The following is a 19,438-nucleotide window of genomic DNA, read 5'->3' as shown; positions in this document are numbered from 1 at the left end:
AGGTATTTCCCAGGGAGATTTGAGGTTGAGCAATGAAGAGGAGGAGGAAGAGAAGGTGAGTCATGAATGAAGAATACTCACATGGCATCTTTGCTCCCTGCCCCGTCAGGCCCTCCACCCCAGAGCCTAGATGTCTGCCTTCCAACTACCTCCTCTTTTCATTCCTCACCCACTAGCCAGGCCTCCGCTCTCCCAACCCCACCTTCAATAACCCCCCATTTCTGGTTCCTCAGCTTCTTCACTCCTCTCTGGGGATCAAGGATCCAGCTTCCAGCATTGAGATTCTAGAAAGATAAGAGGTACAGTCAGGGGGAGGTGAGCACTTTCAGGGAGATGAGGAAATCATCAGACCTTGTTCTTATTGTTCTTGTTGACCCACTCCTCACACACACACACACACACACAATTTACTACACTTCAGCCACACAGGACTTCTCCCTGGCCTTCAAAAACACCAAGTTCATTCCTGCCGTATGGCCTTTGTCCTTGTTCTCCCTAGTCCTGAAACACACCAAGCTCATTGCTGCTTTATGGCCTTTTCCCTTGCTATTCTGTCTGGTATCAGTTCTTAGATCTTCACATGGCAGATTCCTCCTCATTCTGTTTTTGGCTCAAATATTACCTTCTCAAAAAACTTTCCTGGCCATCCCCCAGTTATACTCTGTAATATCATCCTTTGGTTTTTATAACACTTAATTGATCCAAAACTACCTTTTTTATTGTCTGTCCCTCCTATCAGATTATAAACATCCAGAGGACAGGGCCTTTGTCTGTGTTAGTTACTGCTATATCCCCAACGTCTAGAACATTGCCTGGAGTTCAGTAGATATTTATAAATTGGACAAATGGATGGATTAGAAGAAGCCAAGGGAAGGATAGGCCTAAGTCTGAGTCTCAGAGGGTGCTGGGGGGGGAAGGGTGCCTGGGTCCCCAGAGTAGCCTAGGGTCCCTTGGGAAGGGTTGCAGATTTTGGAGCCAGGATCACATTCTCATCACAGAACCCAAGCCTCCTGCCTCCCAGCCCTTGGGCAAGGGCAGGGGGCTGATTGCCATGAGCTGGGACAGGACGCAGTGCCTCCTGAAAAGCCGGTTGAGGCAGCCATGGGGAGGGGCTGGAGACCCAGAACAGCAGGAGACTGTCAGCCAGAACCTGGGCTGGGGGCCAGGAACTCATTCTTCCTGACCTCCTCCCCCTGGAGACTCATAAGTCCCAACCTGAAGCCCCAAGTGTTGACATGGCAGCATGGGTTGGAGGAAGAAACTGCTAAGAGGTGGCCTAAGTGTGAAGAGAGGCATCAGGAGGAAGGGCAGGTAGTGGTTTGCAGATCTGTGGCAGAATATCTATCTGGAGCCAGTTTAGAGGGAGGCAGAGACCAGAAAGACAAGAGCCAGTGGGTGGGTACAGTTGGGTGAAGGGGTGTAAGATATTTGGGTTTTTGTGCCAAGGGGAGAGACTGAGAAAGGGGGTGGAGGTGGGATTGCAAGTGGGAAGGCCAGGCAGGAAGGAATGTGCAGGGTGTGAGCAAGTGGGGGTGGCAGAGTTATGTGTGTGGGTGCCCAGGTGTGGTGAGAATCTGCAAGTGTTTTGGGGCTTTGCTCAAACAAGGACAACACGGCCCACTTCCCTTGGTAGACCCAGGGTTCCACCCCAGATCCTGGACACTTGGCTCTATCCGGAACCAGGCATCCGAGACCCAGAGGCCCAGGAGCTTCTGCCTTCTCTGTGCTCTGCCTATAGAGGGTGACTAATTGTACCACCTCTCCATGCTTGAGTTCATCGTATGTTTCCAAGTTTCACGCTCCAGGAACAAAGCCAAATCCCTGGGCAACCTCAGGTGTGGCTTTTCTGTCCAGTGCCTAAATGAGGGAGTTTCCCATGCCAGAAGATTGCTGGGTGGGGAGCTCCAGAATCCTAATCCTCCCTGAGATTGACAGGTGGGGTTTCTCCATTTCTCTTTCCACCCCTCTCTCTGCCCTACCCTACCATCTTCTGTCAGCCTCAGGCCCCCTCCTCAGTGCTCCATGCCCATTGGCCACTATTTGGTTTGGATTTTGGCATCTATCTCTGTGAGGCTGGCCTGCCATCCTCTGCTGATTTGGGCTACATGGCTGTGTTGCTTTCCTAGAGTGAGGGGTGGAGCTTTCAGTCATGGAGCCATCACAGCTCCCCCAAAGAACTCCCAAGAAGTTTGCCATGAAAGTACACAGTGTGCATGCCAATCCACAGGGCCTCTGAACATGCACCCTGCCCGGAGCCTCTCTGCACAGGAGCTGCTGCAGGCTTTCCAGCTCTGGTTAGGATCTGCAACATTTCCTATAGTCTGGCAAATACTTGTTCCTGATACTCTGGCAGATCTTGTCATAAAATCAGGATCTGAAAAAAAAATCAGGATCTGAATCAGACTTTGGGATCTTAACTCTTTGTCTCTTGTTATTGACCTACTCAGATCTGCCATTTCTTTTTGTACCAATTTTGATCCTTTATATTCTCTAAGAAATATTTTAATTTCATCAGCGTTTCATATTTATTATTGTAAAGTTGTACAAAATCAGTCCCTTTTCAGTCCTGGTTTTATTTGTATGGTCTTTCCACCCCTCTTGATCATACATGTAAAGTTCGTCCCCCCTTTGTTTAATCACTATCTTTTTTTATTGAGGTCTCCCTATCCGTATGTACAGGCAATTTAGTAGTTTCATTTCCTCCTCTCCCGGGCCATCCAAGAAGGAAGGTCTCACCCTCACCCTATCCCACGGCAGTTGCTTTCCCATGGAGGGTTGGGGAAGAGGTCATATCATTGTGCCCCTTCTTGTTTCCACACCTCTTTCTGGGATGGTGACTCTTTCCTGGCTCCAACCCCCACACCCCTAAGTCTTGGTCACAGTTGTGTGTCAACTGGCCCTGCAGGTGCCTGCCTGTGAGTCACAGATGTGCAAGCAAGCCCCCACCCACAGTGCTTTAGGGGAAGGGGACCATCTGTCCATGTGTTCTTCCCCAAACGTTTGTGGAAGCTTGCTTTGTGCCAGGCACAGTTCTAGGTGCTGGAGGCCCAGGGATGAACAAAATAAACAAGAATGCATGCCTTGTGGGAGACAATGAACAAGTAATCATAACTAGGTCATGACAAACTACAATTCAGTGGTTCTCAACCTTCTGGCCCTTTAAATACAGTTCCTCATGTTGTGACCCAACCATAAAATTGTTTTTGTTGCTACTTCATAACTGTAATGGTGCTACTGTTCTGAATCGTAATGTAAATATGATATGCAGGATGGTCTTAGGCGACCCCTGTGAAAGGGTCGTTCGACCGCCAAAGGGGTCGCAACCCACAGGTTGAGAACAGCTGAACTACATGAAAAGCCACAAGGAAAAGAAAGGGGTTTAGAGACATCTGCTGTGAGTGAAGTATGGTAGCAACCATCTCAGGTGGAAATTATAGTTTACCTTTAACCCTGCTGTTTGGCTTATGTACCTATTTGCTTTAACAATGGACAGGTTATTTTGATTTTCTGAATTATATAAATCATCCCATTCAATTAAATGCCTTATTGATTGTAATGTGAATATCCCATGGGTTGTGGTCATACTGGTCTTAGAAAGCACATTTTTCCTTCACCTGGGAAGGACAGCACAGTTATCCCAAGGTCAGAGGGCTCTAGACCCAAAACTGTAATTTAGATAAACCAAGGTTACCCAAGGGCTCTAGATAATGTGTTTATAACATGCTGTTTAAACTGCTTTTTGCGTGACCATCTTGTTACTATGAGATTTGGGGAATGGCCCCTCATAGTCCCGGATTGCAATAAATGTGACTTTTTAATTCGACTTCTTTTTTTTTTTTTTTTTTTTTGCTAAAAGTATTACAAAGGGTATTACATAAGTGCCCTTTTTACCCCCCCCTACCCTTGACAAACCCCTGCCCTCCCTTACCCCCCAGTGTCTTATGTCCATTAGTTATGCTTATATAGATGCATACAAGTCCTTCGGTTGATCTCTTACTCCCCTCCCTCCTGTCCCCCAACCCTCCCTGGCCTTCCCACTGCAGTTTGACAATCAGTTTGAGGTTTAATTCGACTTCTTGAGGCATCCTTCTGTGACAGGGTACATTACAACATGAGGAAAATAAAATAAAAGAATAGCATAACCTTTGAGTAGTTTTAGACATTGGAACATCTAACCTAGGATGGGAAGTTAGACAGGCTTCCTAAAGCGTGGGTACATTGAGGGGGTGAGGCTGATGGGAGGTAGTGACTGAGAAAGAAGAGAACTTTAGATGGGGAGTCAGGAGGATCTCTTTTAAAGGGTAACACCTGCCCTGACCCCTGGCCAGTGTGGCTCAGTTGGTTGAGCATCATCCAGTGCACCAAAAAGTCACTGGTTTGATTCCCTGTCAGGGCACATGCCCAGGTTGTGGGCTTGATGCCCTGTAGGGATGTGTGCAAGACAACCTATTGATATTTCTCTCTCTCCCTCTCCTTTCCTTTCTCTCTAAAATCAATAAAAACATGTTTTTTTTTTAATAAATAAAAATAAAGGGCAACACCTGAGGGAAACCAAGAGGCAGCCAGCTGAGGGGAGGCCTCCGCAGAGCTTCCAGGCATAAAGGAACAGCTGGGGTAACTATGGGGAACGGGGTGTATGTCAAGGAACAGCAGGGAGCCAGTGTGCTTAGGGAGAGCGAAGGGCTTTGAGGACCAGTGTAAAAAGTTGGATTCCATTCTAGACGCCAGCGGTGGCATTGGAATGGTGGTGCACAGTGTGTAGACAGCACACCTCCCCTGGGATGGGATGGGCCCTTTGCGCCACCGCCTCTGTGACATCACTGGACTGTGACGTCACGGCAGAAAACTGGTGCCCCACTAGCCCCGCGCCCCGCGTTGCAGTAACATCGCGGCGAGTCCCTGGGCAGCCAGGCCATGAAATTTTAGGAGGCCATGCGGAAGCGCGACATCGTCCTCACCAATGTCACCGTGGTCCAGCTGCTACGACAGCCATGCCCCGGTGAGGGAGGAGGCGGAGCCCGCTGGGGGAGGTTGGGGGCGGGGGGGAGGAGGGGGGTACAGCGCCCGCTGGGTCGGAGCCCCCTTCATAGAGCGTCCGCAAAAGAGGGTCAGAAGGCGCGCTCTGGCCGACGGGCTCTACCATCCGGGCCGCTTTCCTCCACCCTCCAGCCACCCCTCCCCAGTCGGCCACCAGAGTTTGCTGCCAAGTGGTTTTCATGGCGATAGTGGGAGGGAGGATGGGCTGGGCGCCTCTCGCGCGCGTGGTAGAAGGATAGAAGCAGGGGCCGGGACGGAACCTGGGGCCGAGTTGGAGGGGGCATCTCTGAGGACAGCCGCTGGGTTGAGAAGCTCGGCGAGGGAGGTTTCACCTAAAACTGACGCTCCCGTCGCCCAGGGCGGAAGGGCCGCGGGGAGTTGGTGGGCTCCCTCCCTGTGTTGCACTCAGCGAGGATACTTCCCCTCCCGGGGCTGTGCCCAGCGCTTCACAAGCGGGCACTTACTGAAGCCTCGCAACCACATAGCGAGGTCAGCGTATGTACCGTCCGCTTGTCAAAGAGCGCAAACCGCTTCCCGTGGGTCTCTCACTGGAATCGTAGAGTTGGGACTCGGAGTCCCGCTCGCGGCCACTGGGCAGCCCTACTTGACCCAGTCGGAAGTGCGCGCGTGCGGACACACACGCCAACCCAACGAACCCAGGTCTTCGGGAGGCCACCCGTTCCCTCCGGGCCTCCTCACTGACTGTGGGGGAGTGGGGGTGAGAAACAGCCAGGAAGCTCCTCCCCAAGGGGCTGGGCGTGGCCCGGAACCCGCTGCCTGCTGCAGGTGCCCGGCTCTGTGCCCTCGGGCCTCGGTTTTCCCTTTGTCAAGTGGATTTGTAGCACCTGTCTCACAGGATTCTGAGCCCAAGAACTGGAGCTCAGCACAGCACCTGGCGTCACCGTAACTGGGAGAGCGCACCTGTGACAGTGTTTCACCTACGGAAGAAGCTCCGCTGGGCTCCTCCCGCTCAGTGCAGCAGCTTTTCTCCAGCCCCGGTACCGCACGCCTAGAATGGAGGGGAAGGCTGAGGGAAGTTGGGAGAGTTTAGGTAGAGTAGATTCATCCCTACTCTTAATCCAGATGGACAAATCTCCTGTTATAGCAGGAACAGAACCCCAAGGAATGCAAACATCCTAAGGTCACCAATAATCACAGGGCCTCTGCCACCAATAAAGACTAATACTTTTATGAACTTGTACTAACTGCAAACACCCACAGCCCAGCCTCAGGCCACAAGGTCTGTGGCAGCCAGAGAGGTCAGGGAGACAACAGGACAGCTGGCCCCTAGCTCCTAGTCACACCTCCTCCCAGGTGCTTTTGATTCTAGTAGTGCCAAAGCCATCTCCCACCTTCATCCTCGGGCCTCTCCATCCCCTTCTCTCTCCCTTTCCTCATGAATAGGTAGTATCAGACTTCCTCCCCTGTATTTAAATCAGCACTACTGGACCTTGAGATCTGAGTCCTCCCAAAAGCCCCCAAGGAGAGGGTCAGATGTGATGACAGGAAACAAGTCAGAAAGGTTCATTAACTTGCACAAGGCCAGATGCCAAGTAGCTGAGGCAGGGATGACAACCGTGCCTGATCCCCAGTATGAAGCCCTCTGCCAGGCAGATCCTGACTGCTCTCTCCACATCTCCCCTCCTCTCAAGTCTTCACCTGGAGCTCAGATGGCACACCTCCAAGCACAGATGTTCAAATATGCAGTAAGGGAGTGGGAGTATGTTTAGAGAGCCGGAAGCTGATAAAGATCTCCATTTGTTTCATGTTCTGGTATATCTGTATTTCCTAAACTTCTCTGAGGGTAAGAATCACCTGAAGTGCTCCGTAGAAACACTTGAGCCTCAGAACAGACCAACTGAGTCAGATTTCCCTAGGAGGCACTTTCTGGATGATGCTTATCAGAACAGTTTGGGGACGAGTGGGCTACATGAATTATCAGACCATTTGGGAAAGGGCCTTTGAAATACTAATGTATGCGGAATGTTCCCAGACTATTGTCATAAGCGCTACATATATTATTACTTCATTTAATCCTCACAGTGACCCTCTGAGTACTATTATCTCCATTTTAGAAAGGAGGAAACTGACTCAGAGTGTCATGCCAAGCAACTGTTAAAGATACACGGTACCCACTGAATTAGAATCACCAGGGAAGGGGCCCTGGCATTGATATTTTAAAGCAAGCCCATCCTCTGTTCATTTTGTGGATCAGGTAGGTTTGGGAAACACAGCTCATTTTCTCTCACTGTGATGGTGCAGTTCATTGCCACCCCCACTCCTTCCAACAGTAACCAGACCACCACCACCACCACCACCACCCAAAGTTGAGCCAGAGCCAGAGCCAGACCCAGAGCCAGACCCAGAGCCAGACCCAGAGCCAGTGGCAGAGCCAGAACCAGAACCAGAGCCAGAGCCTATCAAGGAGGAAGCCCCACCTCCTCCACCTCCTCCACCTCCACCACCTCCTCCACCTCAGAAGGTTCCTGTGGTTCGGGAACTGACTGTTGGCATCAATGGGTGAGTCAGCCCTGGCCTCTGAGCCTTCCTGAAGCCATAGGGCCCAGGCATTCCTCCAGTTACTGAATAGGGCATCTCCACATTTCACACCATCAATGCTTTCATTCTGTCCACCTTGGAGAATGGGGGGGGGGGGGGGGGGGGGCGTGGAGTAGACAGGGCTTTGCCCCCTAAGAGAGCTCACATTCTGGTGGGAAAACAACAATCAAATAAGGAACATTTGGTTTGGTGATGTGTGAATGAACAGTGCGAAGTATAGTAAGACTGGAGAGGCCAGTGTTAGCTGGGGTGTCAGGAAAGACCTCTGGAGGTGACACTGGAGTGAGGCCTGAGTGGCAGCTGTGCAGCAAGCAATGGCTCGGGGGCACAGGTGGCAGCACAGTATGCAAAGGACAGGCAGGAATTCAGTGCTGGTGTGGAGCAAGCAAGGCAGAAGAGGTAGGAGAGTGGTGGAAAGCAGACAGGCCTCGTAAGCCTTGGTAAGGAATTTGGATCTAGTTTTACTGATAGAGCTGTAGAGGCTTTCAGGCCAAGAGACGTAATCGGGCCTGAAGTTCTTCAAGATCCATCCAACTACACGATTAGGAATGGGGTAAAGAATGGATGGGTGAGGAAGCAGGCAAATCAGTTAAGCTGGTGAGATCATGAGCAAGATAATAGCTGCCTGCAAAGCGTCGGTTGCCTTCTTCCCTGAGATCAAGTCGTCCGACCCAGTCCCCTTGAGAAGCCTCCTGCTATCCCCTTCTTTCCTGTCCCCTCCTCTGCCTGCTGGCTGAGGATTCTGAAGACAACCCCACAACCCCTGTCCTGGACAGATTTGGACGTATCGGTCGCCTGGTGCTGCGAGCCTGCATGCAGAAAGGCGTTAAGGTGGTGGCAGTGAATGATCCATTCATTGACCCGGAATACATGGTGAGTAGCAGGTAAAGGGTAGGATCGGGGGTTCAGGGGTGCTCTCTGGGAGGTTCTCAGGTGCAATATGAAACCTTCACCAAGGCAGGGATTCCTTAGGGATGCTTGCTCCCCCACCCCTGCCACCCCCATGATCAGGAGCCATTCTGTCTCCCACAGGTGTACATGTTTAAGTATGACTCCACCCATGGCCGATACAAGGGGACTGTGGAATACAAGAATGGACGGCTGGTTGTGGATAAACAGGAGATCAGTGTCTTCCAGTGGTAAGGGCAGCTGTCTGATGCATGCCTGCAACACATTAATGGAGAGGGTGTAAAGATGACATGAATGGGATCCCAGCCTCTCCTTGGGATTCATAACCCCTCAGCATGTATGTCTCGCAGTACTGGTTGGAAGAGGGGGGGTCTCAGAGAAGTCTGTGACTGCTAAAATGGTTAGGAAGCACTAACTTAGAAAGATGCCCCACTATACTCAGGAATACTTTTGATTTAATGCACATTTACAAGTTTTCGCACAGGCATATCAATTCAACATGTCTAAAACTCACCTCTTGATTCTCCATCAACCCGCAAACCTATTCATCTCCCTTCCCACGAAGCGACATTGACATATAGCCAAGTGCTTCTACTCGGTTCTTACACAGCAACCACAGAGGCCTTTTTAAAATGTCAACTAGGCTGTTACTCCCCTACTTAAACCCTCCCGTCACCCCACAAATAAAATCCCAGCTCCTGATAGGGCCCCGCAAGCACTATGAGCCCTACGCCTGAGCCTTCTAATATAACCTCAGCCACACTGGCCATCCACCTCTTGGCCCCATTTCACATAGTTCTCATTGATGTTAATTTTCCTCCATTTAAAGATATGTCCAGAATCTGCAAATCAAAAGCATTAGATGTTTAATATGCTCCAAAGACATCAAGAAAACTAAAAATTTATAAAATGGAAAATAGTCTACTTCATATTTCTAATGTAAATTATTGGCCACTGCTGGCCCCGATTTGACATACACTTGTGCTTGCATGCTCACAAGCCTTCCCAGCGCTCCTCCCAGCAGGTCCACTCCCAGCCCCTCTCATTTACTGGGGTGTAGGGAGGGTGAATAAAAGAGGGACAAGGACGGCTTGTGGTTAGGTGGTCAGGGTTGGGAAGGAGGGGATGGAGGTGGGGACTGGAACATCAGTGAGAGAAGCTTCTTGACCCAAGTTTGAAATCATAACCAAAAACAATTCCGGCACAGAGGTCATACCATGTCCTCTCCTTCAACCTGGGCACCGTCATCCCTGCCACTTGCAGCATTCTCCCCCATTGTGGACCCCTACTCAGGTTCTGCCTTGTCAGGTCACTGCAGTGGTTATTCCTCCCACCACCCCACTCTGTCACTGCACTGTGGGTGTTTTCCAGGCACAAAAGTGATGTTGCTTTTGTGTGTACTTTACCCTGCTCCACCCTTTCTAGACAGGCGACCTTGGACTGAGGAAGTGAATTTCCTTGAGCCTGTTTCTTCATGTAACTGATGGGGATGGGGATCAGATCGATGGCAGGCAGCACAGCCCAAGTTAACAGGCATGTGGGGAGCACTGCGAAGGGCATTTTCCCACAAGGCCTCCTTGCAGGAAGAATCCTGTCAGTTTGTCACCACTATTGCTTTGGCACCTATAGTGCAGGTCCTGGCTCTGGGTAAACTCACAACTTCCTTGAAGAATGAATGAATGGACTCCTCAAAACAAGACCCTGGGCAGGAAGGCAGGGCCCGACAGTCTAGGGAAAAGGGCCGGGGTCTCCTGAGGTGCTAACTTAACAACTGTTGCAGAGGAGTTTGAGTTACCCTCCCTCCCCACATGAGAAGGCAGGAGATGGGGGGCCTCAGAGAAGAGGTAATTGAGCCAAATGATGAAAAGTGTGACCTGACAGAGCAGATGACCAGGAAAAGAGAACCATGCGTGGTGGCCCAGGGAGAGGAAGCTACTCATTTGTTCCTTTAATCTGGTATGCAGCCAGTACAGATCCTAGGACCAGCCTGCCTATACTTCCAGCCAGCTCTCTCTCCTACCCCTTCACCTCTGCCCTGGCTTCTCTACAAAATGCCAATAAGGCATTTAACCCTCAGGGTATAAGGGTTAAATGATTCAGTGAAGGCAAAGCACTTAGAACATGGGCACGTGGCAGGTGTTCAGTAAACATGTGTAGGATGGCTAATAAAAAATAACCCTACAAACACTGTCTGAACCCCTTTGGAGGGAGCAGGCTCAATGACAAAGGAAACAGACACAACCCTTTTGCCACAAAGCGGTCTAAAAGATGAGACAGATGCTAACAAAAAATCACAAAAGCAAATACTGCAGTTGTGATAAGTCCTGTGAAGAAGACTCATATACAAACCAAGTAGAAAACAGCAATGTTTGTTTCAAATGCAAACTTAGATAAACTATCAAGTAAAAATATAAATTTATAAAAGTGGAAACCAAAAAGGCCTTGACCTTTCTGATGTAAAACACTAACCACTGCTGACCCCAGGGTAGCCTGAGGCTACAGTTACACCCCTCCCCCGCATTGCTCCCAGGAGTTCCTGTCTTCAGAGACTTGCTCAGCCTCTGGTAGTAGGCTCCCAGTTGCAGAAGCTGAGTGCTAGAGACAAGAGGCAAAGAGGGCCATGGTGAGGTTGTGAGGGCAGGGAATCAGAAGCAGTGCAGTAGGCCTCGCCCTTCTGGAGTCTACATTCTAGGCATAGAAAGGGCCTGACCTGGTTGGCAGTAGTCAGGGGTGGTCCCCTGGAGACAGAGAGTGAATAAGCCTGAGTAGGGGAGGTGGCACCTTGTATATACTGGGGCATAGCAGAGGATGGGCAGTCAAGGTAAGTGGCCCACAAGAGCTGCTCGAAATGTATCAAGATAGGAACTGCAGGGCTGGGAGTCAGATCTCCTGCCTCAGAATCTTTGCACTTGGTCTGGAAAGCTTTTCCCCCAAGTGGCCATATATCTGTCCTCACCTCCTCCAATTCTTTACCTCAGCCTCCCTCCTCAGCAAGATGCCAACAGGCAAGACTAGCAGGGTCAAATCCACCTGGGATAACTAGGTATGTGTGGGGTGGGAAGAACAGATGGTTACAGTCCAGGTGGGAAGGTGTCTCGTCAGCCTTTCAAACAGTAAAGGCCAGGGACTATGAAGGCAAGGCCATGCAAGGGAGGCTGATACACAGCCCTGCCACCTCTCCATAGCAAGCAGCCCAAAGAGATCCCCTGGAAGTCTGTCGGAAGCCCTTTTGTAGTGGAGTCCACAGGAGTGTACCTGTCCCAAGAGGAAGCTTCCGTAAGTGGGGGAGAAGTGGGCAGGGCTGGCCAGGGGGTGTGACACTCAAAGCATCTCAATTCATGACACCAGTGCTCCTTCCTCCTTCCCTAGAACCACATCCAGGCAGGTGCCTTACGTGTGGTCATCAGCGCACCCTCACCAGATGCACCCATGTTTGTCATGGGGGTGAATGAAAAGGACTATAATCCTGATTCCATGAAAGTTGTCAGGTAACGGGCAGCAACATCCAGAAGTGGGTGGGTGATGTCCAGAGAACATGCCAGCCTGTGATGGGAAGGGATCAGACTCAGCCTCCCCCTCCCCCAACCGCCACTCCCACTGGTGCTTCTTTCACATCCCCATCTGCTTCTCCCTCCCAAAGTCTTAACAGCCACCATGTTAACATCCCCCCTGGACCTGTTAAAAATGCACAACTTCTGGAGAATATGCTTGGGGAGCTTCCCCCAGCTGCACCTCCAGTGCCTCCTTCAGTCTAAAGGCATCCCCAATGATCTTTCTCATCCCCATCCTGACTTTTCACAAATCCAAGCCTCTGAGCATCTCCCCAAAATGAGGTAAGGGTGGAAGGTGGCTCTGACACTCACCTCACAGTTCCCTTGCATACCGGGCTGTTTCAGCAATGCATCCTGCACCACCAACTGCCTGGCTCCCCTTGCCAAGGTCGTTCATGAGCGATTCGGGATTGTGGAAGGACTGATGGTGAGTTGGGGAGAGGGCTGGGCAGGATGGATGGCAGGGAACCTGTACCGCTTCCTCTCAGGATTTGCTTAGTGTGTGACTTTAATAGAAAGAGACTGGTTTCAAGAGGAAAGGCCCGCCAGTGGTAGAGTCTTTTAAAATTCTGTGTAACTCTCGGCAAGGCTGAACCCCAGCTTGCAGGTGCCCCTCCAGTGGTCTGTGGTGGCCCCACAACCTCCACACCTGGCTCATCACTTCAGACCTAAAACAAAGAGGCACAGGAACTTAGGAGCAGGAAGGCCTCACCTCAGCCCGCTTCTTCCCCAAGACCACAGTCCATTCCTACACGGCCACCCAGAAGACAGTGGATGGGCCATCCAAGAAGGCCTGGCGAGACGGACGAGGAGCTCACCAGAACATCATCCCAGCCTCTACAGGGGCTGCCAAGGCCGTGGGCAAAGTCATCCCAGACCTCAAAGGGTATGAGGGCAGAAAGCTGCAACCAGGGTGGGAGGCACACCCTGGGAAGAGCAGACGGGCCCCAATCCTTGAGGTATCTAATAAGAGGAAGGTGGAGGTGAGGGGGTAGATGGAGAAGTCCTTGGGTTCTGACTTCCACCTCGATGTGGGACTGTCCAGGAAGCTGACAGGAATGGCGTTCCGGGTACCAACCCCAGACGTGTCTGTCGTGGACCTGACCTGCCGCCTCGCCCGGCCGACCACATACTCGGCCATCAAGGATGCCATAAAAGCAGCAGCCAAGGGGCCAATGGCTGGTATACTTGCCTACACAGAGGATGAGGTAGGGACTGAGGAGAAGAGACCCTGGGAGGAACCCTCTGGGGAGAGACCGTGACTTCCCACTTGCCAAGGAGCTGCTCCCAACGTATCAAGATAGGAACTGCAGGGCTGGGAGAGTCAGATCTCCTGCCTCAGAATCTACGCACTTGCTGCTCCTTTGGTCTGGAAAACTTTTCCCCCAAGTGGCCATGTATCTGTCCTCACCTCCTCCAATTCTTTACCTCAGCCTCCCTCCCTCCTCAGCAAGGTGTTCTTTTTGTGGCCCCTTTCTTCACCTGAAATGCCATTTCAGTCACTGCTGGTCCTGCTAGCACGTGCACTCCAAGAAGGCAAGGATCTGGGGACTATCTTTTCACTTGCATAGCTCCAGCCATCTTCTCAGGGCCTGGCACACAGCAGATGCTCCATACATGCTTCCTGAACAAGACAAAATATACACTTGCTCAGGGCAGGCCATGGGCAGGTACCTTCCCTGTGAAAAACAGATGTCACTGTCCCTGTGCTCCCAGTAGTACCATCTCTGGTGCTGTCTCCCTGGTTTAGCTCCTTGCAAGGCCACCCTCACACAGCCACCAGGACCTCTTGTTTTCATGAAATCAGATCACACCCTCCCTCCCTCCCCCCTGCAGAAAACCTTCCTGTGGCCTTCCACCACACCATGGCCCAACCCTCCGCCTCTGCGCTGCAGCTCCTCCTACCTCAGATCTGCTGAGGGCCTGAGTCAGCCAGATCCAGCCTTGTGCCTCCACCTGGGGCCTCTGTGCCAGCCCGTTCCAAGTGCCTTTATTATCCCCAGGAAATGATATTTATTGGTGCAGCATCAGGGTGTTCGTGGTCTGTGTTCATTGGCCAGTCCCCCACCAGCAAAGCCCCCAGGTGCCTTCTTCATATCCCATCCCCACAGCCTGGACACAGTAGGGCTCCATCAGATATCGTAGACGAATGCACAGCCAATATGCCTGAGTCAGAACCTGGCCTCCTGGAGGTCTCTGCTCTGCGACCCAAACTTACCTCAGAAATTCTGGCACCCAGGTTGTCTCTACGGACTTTATCGGCGATACCCACTCTTCCGTCTTCGATGCTAAAGCCGGCATCGCGCTCAACGACAATTTCGTGAAGCTCATTTCCTGGTACGGAGGGCAGGGGTCAGAGAACGCGGGGAGCTGGGGGTAACGGGGAGGGACCCCCTGACCCTCTACGCCCTCCCCAGGTACGACAATGAATACGGCTACAGCCACCGGGTGGTGGACCTCCTCCGGTACATGTTCAGCCGAGACAAGTGAAGTGCGACGGCCCCTCCACTCCCCTGTGCTCCCTGCCCAGAACCTCTACCTCCCGCAGAGGGGAGGCGCCCGGCGCGCGGCCGCCCGTGGGCCGCGGGTGAAATAAACACTGCGTGCTCACAGCCGGCCCGTGTCTCTGCGCCGCTCCCGGGGCCAGGCCCCACTTCCTCCCGCGGCTGACGCGCGAGGGCCGGGCGCCTCCCCTGGGCGCCGACTCCCCGTGGGGAGACCGGCCCGCTCGGGCGCAGCTCGTGACGTCATGCGCCCGCGCCCTGGACTCCGCTCCCAGAAGGCCGCGCGGGCCGCGGCGGAGGCCGGGGCGCCCGGCGCGGGCTCAGGCGTCTGGAGGACGAGGTAGGGACCTGCGCTGCGGCGGACGGGGGCGGCGCCATGACCTTGTTTCACTTCGGGAACTGCTTCGCGCTGGCCTACTTCCCCTACTTCATCACCTACAAGTGCAGCGGCCTGTGAGTGCGGGCGGCCGCGGGGCGGGGCGGGGGCGCGGGCCGGGCGAGCCCTCACCGCCCGCTCCTGCAGGTCCGAGTACAATGCCTTCTGGAAGTGCGTCCAGGCTGGGGTCACCTACCTCTTCGTGCAGCTGTGCAAGGTGAGGGCGCCCACAGCCGCTCGTCTGGCCCCACGCTCGCAGACCAGCGCTCCGCCCTGCCCGAAGGCGCGGGGTGGTCCTCAGCCTTCCCCATAGAAGATGGCCTTGGAAGGGTGGGACCTGAGGAGACGCCTCCAGCAGCTCTTGCATAGCTAATTTTGTAAGATTGAGAAACTCGGTTATATGGTGTGAAGGGGGTTTGTATGGTTAAGAACCACTAACCACCACCGGGTGCTGCAAATGCTGCTGGTGGCCGCCAGCCCAGCACCTCCAGGTCTGACCCTGTGATCACCACAGAAAAGCTTCCAGGCCTCTTCCCTACATCTCCACGGGTCCTGGCATCTTGCCCCCTCATCTGGTGGGCCCTCTCCATATGGGAACCCCAGAACCACGCACACACTAACTTCCCACATCTTGAGGTGACCTCTGTTTTCTGTTCTCAGATGTTGTTCCTGGCCACTTTCTTTCCCACCTGGGAAGGCGGCATCTATGACTTCATTGGGGTGAGTGGGGCAAGGAAGGGGGAGGGAGTGCAGAAGTAAGGCCCCCTGGCATCTGTACTTACTCGAGCCTTAACCCGACCCGCAGGAGTTCATGAAGGCCAGCGTGGATGTGGCAGACCTAGTAGGCCTCAACCTTGTCATGTCTCGGAACGCCGGCAAAGGGGAGTACAAGATTATGGTTGCTGCCCTGGGCTGGGCCACTGCAGAGCTCATTATGTCCCGGTGTGTGCAGCAGCCTGAAGCCCAGATTCCTGAGAAAGGACACCTGGGTTTCAGAGAGGTTCTGGAGGGTGGGGGCTCAGGTTCTGGGTGCTGAGGGTTTCTGGGTACTGGAGAATCCTTCCCTTTGCCTTTTTCAGTTGCATCCCCCTCTGGGTTGGAGCCCGGGGCATTGAATTTGACTGGAAATACATCCAGATGAGCATTGATTCCAACATTAGTCTGGTAGGCAGTGCTACTGTCCCATACACACCCTTCTGTTGGTGGCAGTACTTCTCCCCAATACTTGGCCCTGACTTCCTGCCTCCCTTCAGGTCCATTACATCGTTGCATCTGCCCAGGTGTGGATGATAACACGCTACGATCTGTACCACACTTTCCGGCCAGCTGTCGTCCTGCTGATGTTTCTCAGCGTCTATAAGGCCTTTGTCATGGAGTGAGTTGGGTGGGATTCAAGGATGGGTCCAAAAGGGGCTGGATGATCTGTTTTCCTTCTTTCATTGTGATGTTTCCCCACAGGACCTTCGTCCACCTTTGTTCCTTGGGCAGCTGGACAGCACTTCTGGCCCGAGCAGTAGTGACAGGGCTCCTGGCCCTCAGCACCCTGGCCTTGTATGTCGCTGTTGTCAACGTGCACTCCTAGGCTTGGGTCCCAGGCATTCACATACCTTTTCCTTGTCTCCAGGTTTTAGTGAATTAAACAGTATTTGGGAAGTTGTTTCCGCCTACATCTCTCTCTGGAGTTGTCTGCCAATACCACACTCACCTGTGTCCCAGAGGCCCTTGTTCTGGCTTTGGAGCCAGGTAGACAGCCTGGCTCTGATTTGTCCTGTGTTCCTATAGCCGTTCCTCAGCTCTTTGTTTTTCCAGAGTAGACTGAAGGGCTTGAAGTATATAATATTTGAGCAGTGGCAAATTAGAGAACAGGCGATAGAAGGAAGCTGGAATCCAAAGTTCTTGGGGACTTCTCACAGCCTTAACCTGGCCCTCTACCATATGGGCCCTTCCCTCACTGGTCACCTCCGAGACCCCTGTCCCTAATCTCCTTTGATCCACCCTTTATATGGCAGCCAGGGGGATCTATCTGAAACCCAGTCTCACTCATTCATCCTCATTACAACCATCTAGAGCAGCGATTCTCAACCTGTGGGTCGCGACCCCTTTGGCGGTCGAACGACCCTTTCACAGGGGTCACCTAAGACCATCCTGCATATCAGATATTTACATTACGATTCATAACAGTAGCAACATTTACAGTTATGAAGTAGCAACGAAAATAATTTTATGGTTGGGTCACAACATGAGGAACTGTATTTAAAGGGCCAGAAGGTTGAGAACCACTGATCTAGAGCTCCCCATTGCACCCTGGACCGATGGGGCAGACTTCTGTGATTCTGAGTTCCTCAGTTCTGTGGCCCTCAGATAAAATCCTGGTCTGAGTCTTCTTAGGGTAGAGTTCAGAGACCGCTGCAGCCAAGCAGAGCATTTGAGCCCCTAAATTTGGATGTTGACCTGGATGCCACCCTTCCCACCCCAACCTTTTCTTGGTTCAGTGGGGTCAGCTCCCTGTCCTATTTCTGACTCCTCCCTGAGGGATATCAGAGGCAGAGCTTTGAATTTCATGTTTCAGCTCCACCTTGATGCAAATCCTGCCACCCAGGAAAGTGCTCCCCAGCCCTGGTTTTCCCAGTGGAATCCCCCAGGGTGTGAGACCAGGCAGTTGCCCCCTCCCTCACTCTACCAATGGAGGTCCTGCCATAATGTTATTTAACCCTGGGCCTAGGAAAGCATCATGCACAGCTGCTCAGCTCTGCTATGGCAGTCTTAGTGTTTTCAGAGGGAACATACAACCACTATGTAGCCCCATCCCCTGCCCCTCGTCAAGACAGGGTCCACATGTATCTTGGGAAGGAATGGGGAAGTGATTGATTGGTCACCCTGACTTTGACTTGAAAAGGGATTAGGGCAGGCACTCTCCCAGTCCAGGTAGGTGGATATGTAATGGAGTCACTTTCTCACCTTTATCCCATGCACCACCTAGCTCTTGACACGTGTTGGGACAAATGAAGTTTTCAGAAATTATTTAACAACTATTTGCTGAGCAGGGACTCCCAGGCCCCGCTTCTGGTGGCTGTCTATGAATTAATCCCAGCTTCCATGGGATACAGACAGACCAGAGTGGTTGGGGCTAAGGTTGTGGGGGAGGGGTTAGCACAGGCCAGAGGAATCAGGGCTGTGATGGGTGAAGCTTGGTCGAAGTGGTAGGACTGATGAGCTAAACTAGTGATTAGAGCTGTGATGGTAAAACAGTGGAGCTACCTGACCCAGATAGGGGAGGAGGGGGTGGGGGGGGGGGGGGGCAGGCTGGGCTCCCTGGAAGAACTGAGACCTGAAAGATGAGTTAGTGAGGCAAAGAGGAGAAAACAGATGTCAAGGCCTGTATAAAGGCCTTGAAGTCAGGGCCTTCCCTTTCCATCAAACCTAACTGGTTGGAACAAGTCAGGGTCTGGATCCCAGAAGGCTCTCAGGGTTGGGCTGAGGAATTGAGCAGGGACAATGGGGAACTAGGGAGAGTTCTATGTGAGGGGAAGACAGGGTCAGATTTGGCTTTGTTAAGATTTCTGTGGCCACTGTGGGTGGGGAGACTGAGGCCAGAAAATCAGGACTGGACCAGGACAGGGATGGCCGAAGTAGGAGAGTGGCTATAGGCAGAGTGGAGGTGGTGACCAAAAGCCTGTTTTTTTCTGTGTGGTGGGGGGATTGTGAACAGATGAGAAAGGAGTGAAGAGCCCTTCCCAAGGTCTCATCACATTTTCCTAGGAGGAGGAACCTACTGATGGGACAGTGGATGGGAGCAGGTTTGGAGGGTGATACAGAGACCAGTGTGGGTCCTCAGACATGCCTTTGGAAGCTAGAGACAGTGCGGGTAACACTGCAGAGACAGAACTGAGATGTGGGCAGGGGTACTGTGATGAAGAGGAGGGAGAAGCCAGGGGCCTAGCCAGAGAGACTCATTAGAGAAAAGGGAAAAGAGACAAGAAAAAGTGTGGCCAGAGGGAGGTGGAGGGCCCGGGATGGGAATTTCTGGCAGTTGGAAGCTTAACTTTTAGGTGAGGGTCTAAGGAGGAGCCTGTGAGTTTAATCCCAGGAGTAGGTTGGGATGCCCATTGCTTTGCAAAGGAATGAACAAGCGGAGACACCTGTGAAGGCTGGAGGGCGGGGACAGCCTGAGGTGGGAAAGATTTTAACACCCTGTATCAAGGAGTCTCCCCAGAGGGAGAATGGGTGCTGAGAAAGAGAGCCCAGAGGCAGTATTTAGGTTAGTGGAATGGTTGAGTGCTCTGGAGGGTGCCTGGGGTCACATCCAACTCACCTTTAAGTGCTTTAACCCGAGGCAAAGAAATGGGACTTTATTTTCCCAAGGAAGGGTTATTGAGTGCCTACTGTGTGCCAGGCTGTGTTTGAGGAACTGGAGATACAGCCCTGAACAAATATCCCCTAAGTTGTAGGATTGTGGGACCAAAGGGGCTCATGAAAACCACTTAAAACGGTGCCACACCAAA

At 52.4% G+C, this 19,438-nt stretch overlaps 2 protein-coding genes and 1 long non-coding RNA gene across 7 annotated transcripts; 2 read left to right on the top strand and 1 right to left on the bottom strand.

Moving 5' to 3' along the window:
* Window positions 1-292: 292 nt before the first annotated feature.
* On the bottom strand, window positions 293-14,787 carry LOC138997134 (uncharacterized). Of its 5 annotated transcripts, XR_011468902.1 has the most exons (7): window positions 14,596-14,787; window positions 14,275-14,390; window positions 13,539-13,680; window positions 12,369-12,724; window positions 11,924-12,048; window positions 5,959-6,064; window positions 293-2,374 (listed from the first exon to the last, which is right to left on the bottom strand). It is a non-coding gene; the product is annotated as an uncharacterized lncRNA (long non-coding RNA). The 5 variants fall into 5 exon arrangements; XR_011468904.1 differs by lacking the exons at window positions 293-2,374; window positions 5,959-6,064 and adding an exon at window positions 7,532-8,760 and having other exon boundaries at window positions 14,596-14,785; XR_011468903.1 differs by lacking the exons at window positions 293-2,374; window positions 5,959-6,064 and adding an exon at window positions 8,785-9,347 and having other exon boundaries at window positions 14,596-14,785.
* Window positions 4,933-14,780, top strand: GAPDHS (glyceraldehyde-3-phosphate dehydrogenase, spermatogenic). Its single transcript, XM_070398585.1, has 12 exons — window positions 4,933-4,999; window positions 7,329-7,363; window positions 7,418-7,557; window positions 8,373-8,469; window positions 8,629-8,735; window positions 11,691-11,781; window positions 11,875-11,993; window positions 12,402-12,483; window positions 12,791-12,942; window positions 13,102-13,264; window positions 14,296-14,393; window positions 14,474-14,780. The coding sequence occupies exons 1-12, from the start codon at window positions 4,933-4,935 to the stop codon at window positions 14,544-14,546; spliced, it is 1,224 nt and encodes a 407-aa protein (XP_070254686.1). The 3' UTR covers window positions 14,547-14,780.
* Window positions 14,788-14,839: 52 nt separating the features above from the next.
* Window positions 14,840-16,593, top strand: TMEM147 (transmembrane protein 147). Its single transcript, XM_070398586.1, has 7 exons — window positions 14,840-15,013; window positions 15,084-15,153; window positions 15,597-15,656; window positions 15,742-15,878; window positions 16,016-16,100; window positions 16,190-16,311; window positions 16,395-16,593. Exons 1-7 carry the CDS (start codon window positions 14,937-14,939, stop codon window positions 16,516-16,518), a joined length of 675 nt encoding a protein of 224 aa, XP_070254687.1. The 5' UTR covers window positions 14,840-14,936; the 3' UTR covers window positions 16,519-16,593.
* Window positions 16,594-19,438: the final 2,845 nt, after the last annotated feature.

Source organism: Myotis yumanensis, unplaced genomic scaffold (assembly GCF_028538775.1).
Source record: "Myotis yumanensis isolate MYYU_CA2020_CCGP unplaced genomic scaffold, mMyoYum1.0.hap1 SCAF_18, whole genome shotgun sequence".
Classification (NCBI taxonomy): Eukaryota; Metazoa; Chordata; class Mammalia; order Chiroptera; family Vespertilionidae; genus Myotis; species Myotis yumanensis.
Note: the sequence above shows the minus strand (reverse complement) of the source record. Positions and strands in the feature narration are given on the sequence as shown.

Bases quoted from the DNA above. Each gene is read 5' to 3' on its own strand.
- GAPDHS (XM_070398585.1), top strand. From the start codon at position 4,933: ATGCGGAAGCGCGACATCGTCCTCACCAATGTCACCGTGGTCCAGCTG. The intron at 8,736-11,690 runs GTAAGGGCAGCT...ACCTCTCCATAG, and splicing joins GAGATCAGTGTCTTCCAGTG to CAAGCAGCCCAAAGAGATCC. The intron at 11,994-12,401 runs GTAACGGGCAGC...GGGCTGTTTCAG, and splicing joins GATTCCATGAAAGTTGTCAG to CAATGCATCCTGCACCACCA.
- TMEM147 (XM_070398586.1), top strand. From the start codon at position 14,937: ATGACCTTGTTTCACTTCGGGAACTGCTTCGCGCTGGCCTACTTCCCC. The intron at 15,657-15,741 runs GTGAGTGGGGCA...CCCGACCCGCAG, and splicing joins GCATCTATGACTTCATTGGG to GAGTTCATGAAGGCCAGCGT. The intron at 16,101-16,189 runs GTAGGCAGTGCT...GCCTCCCTTCAG, and splicing joins TTGATTCCAACATTAGTCTG to GTCCATTACATCGTTGCATC.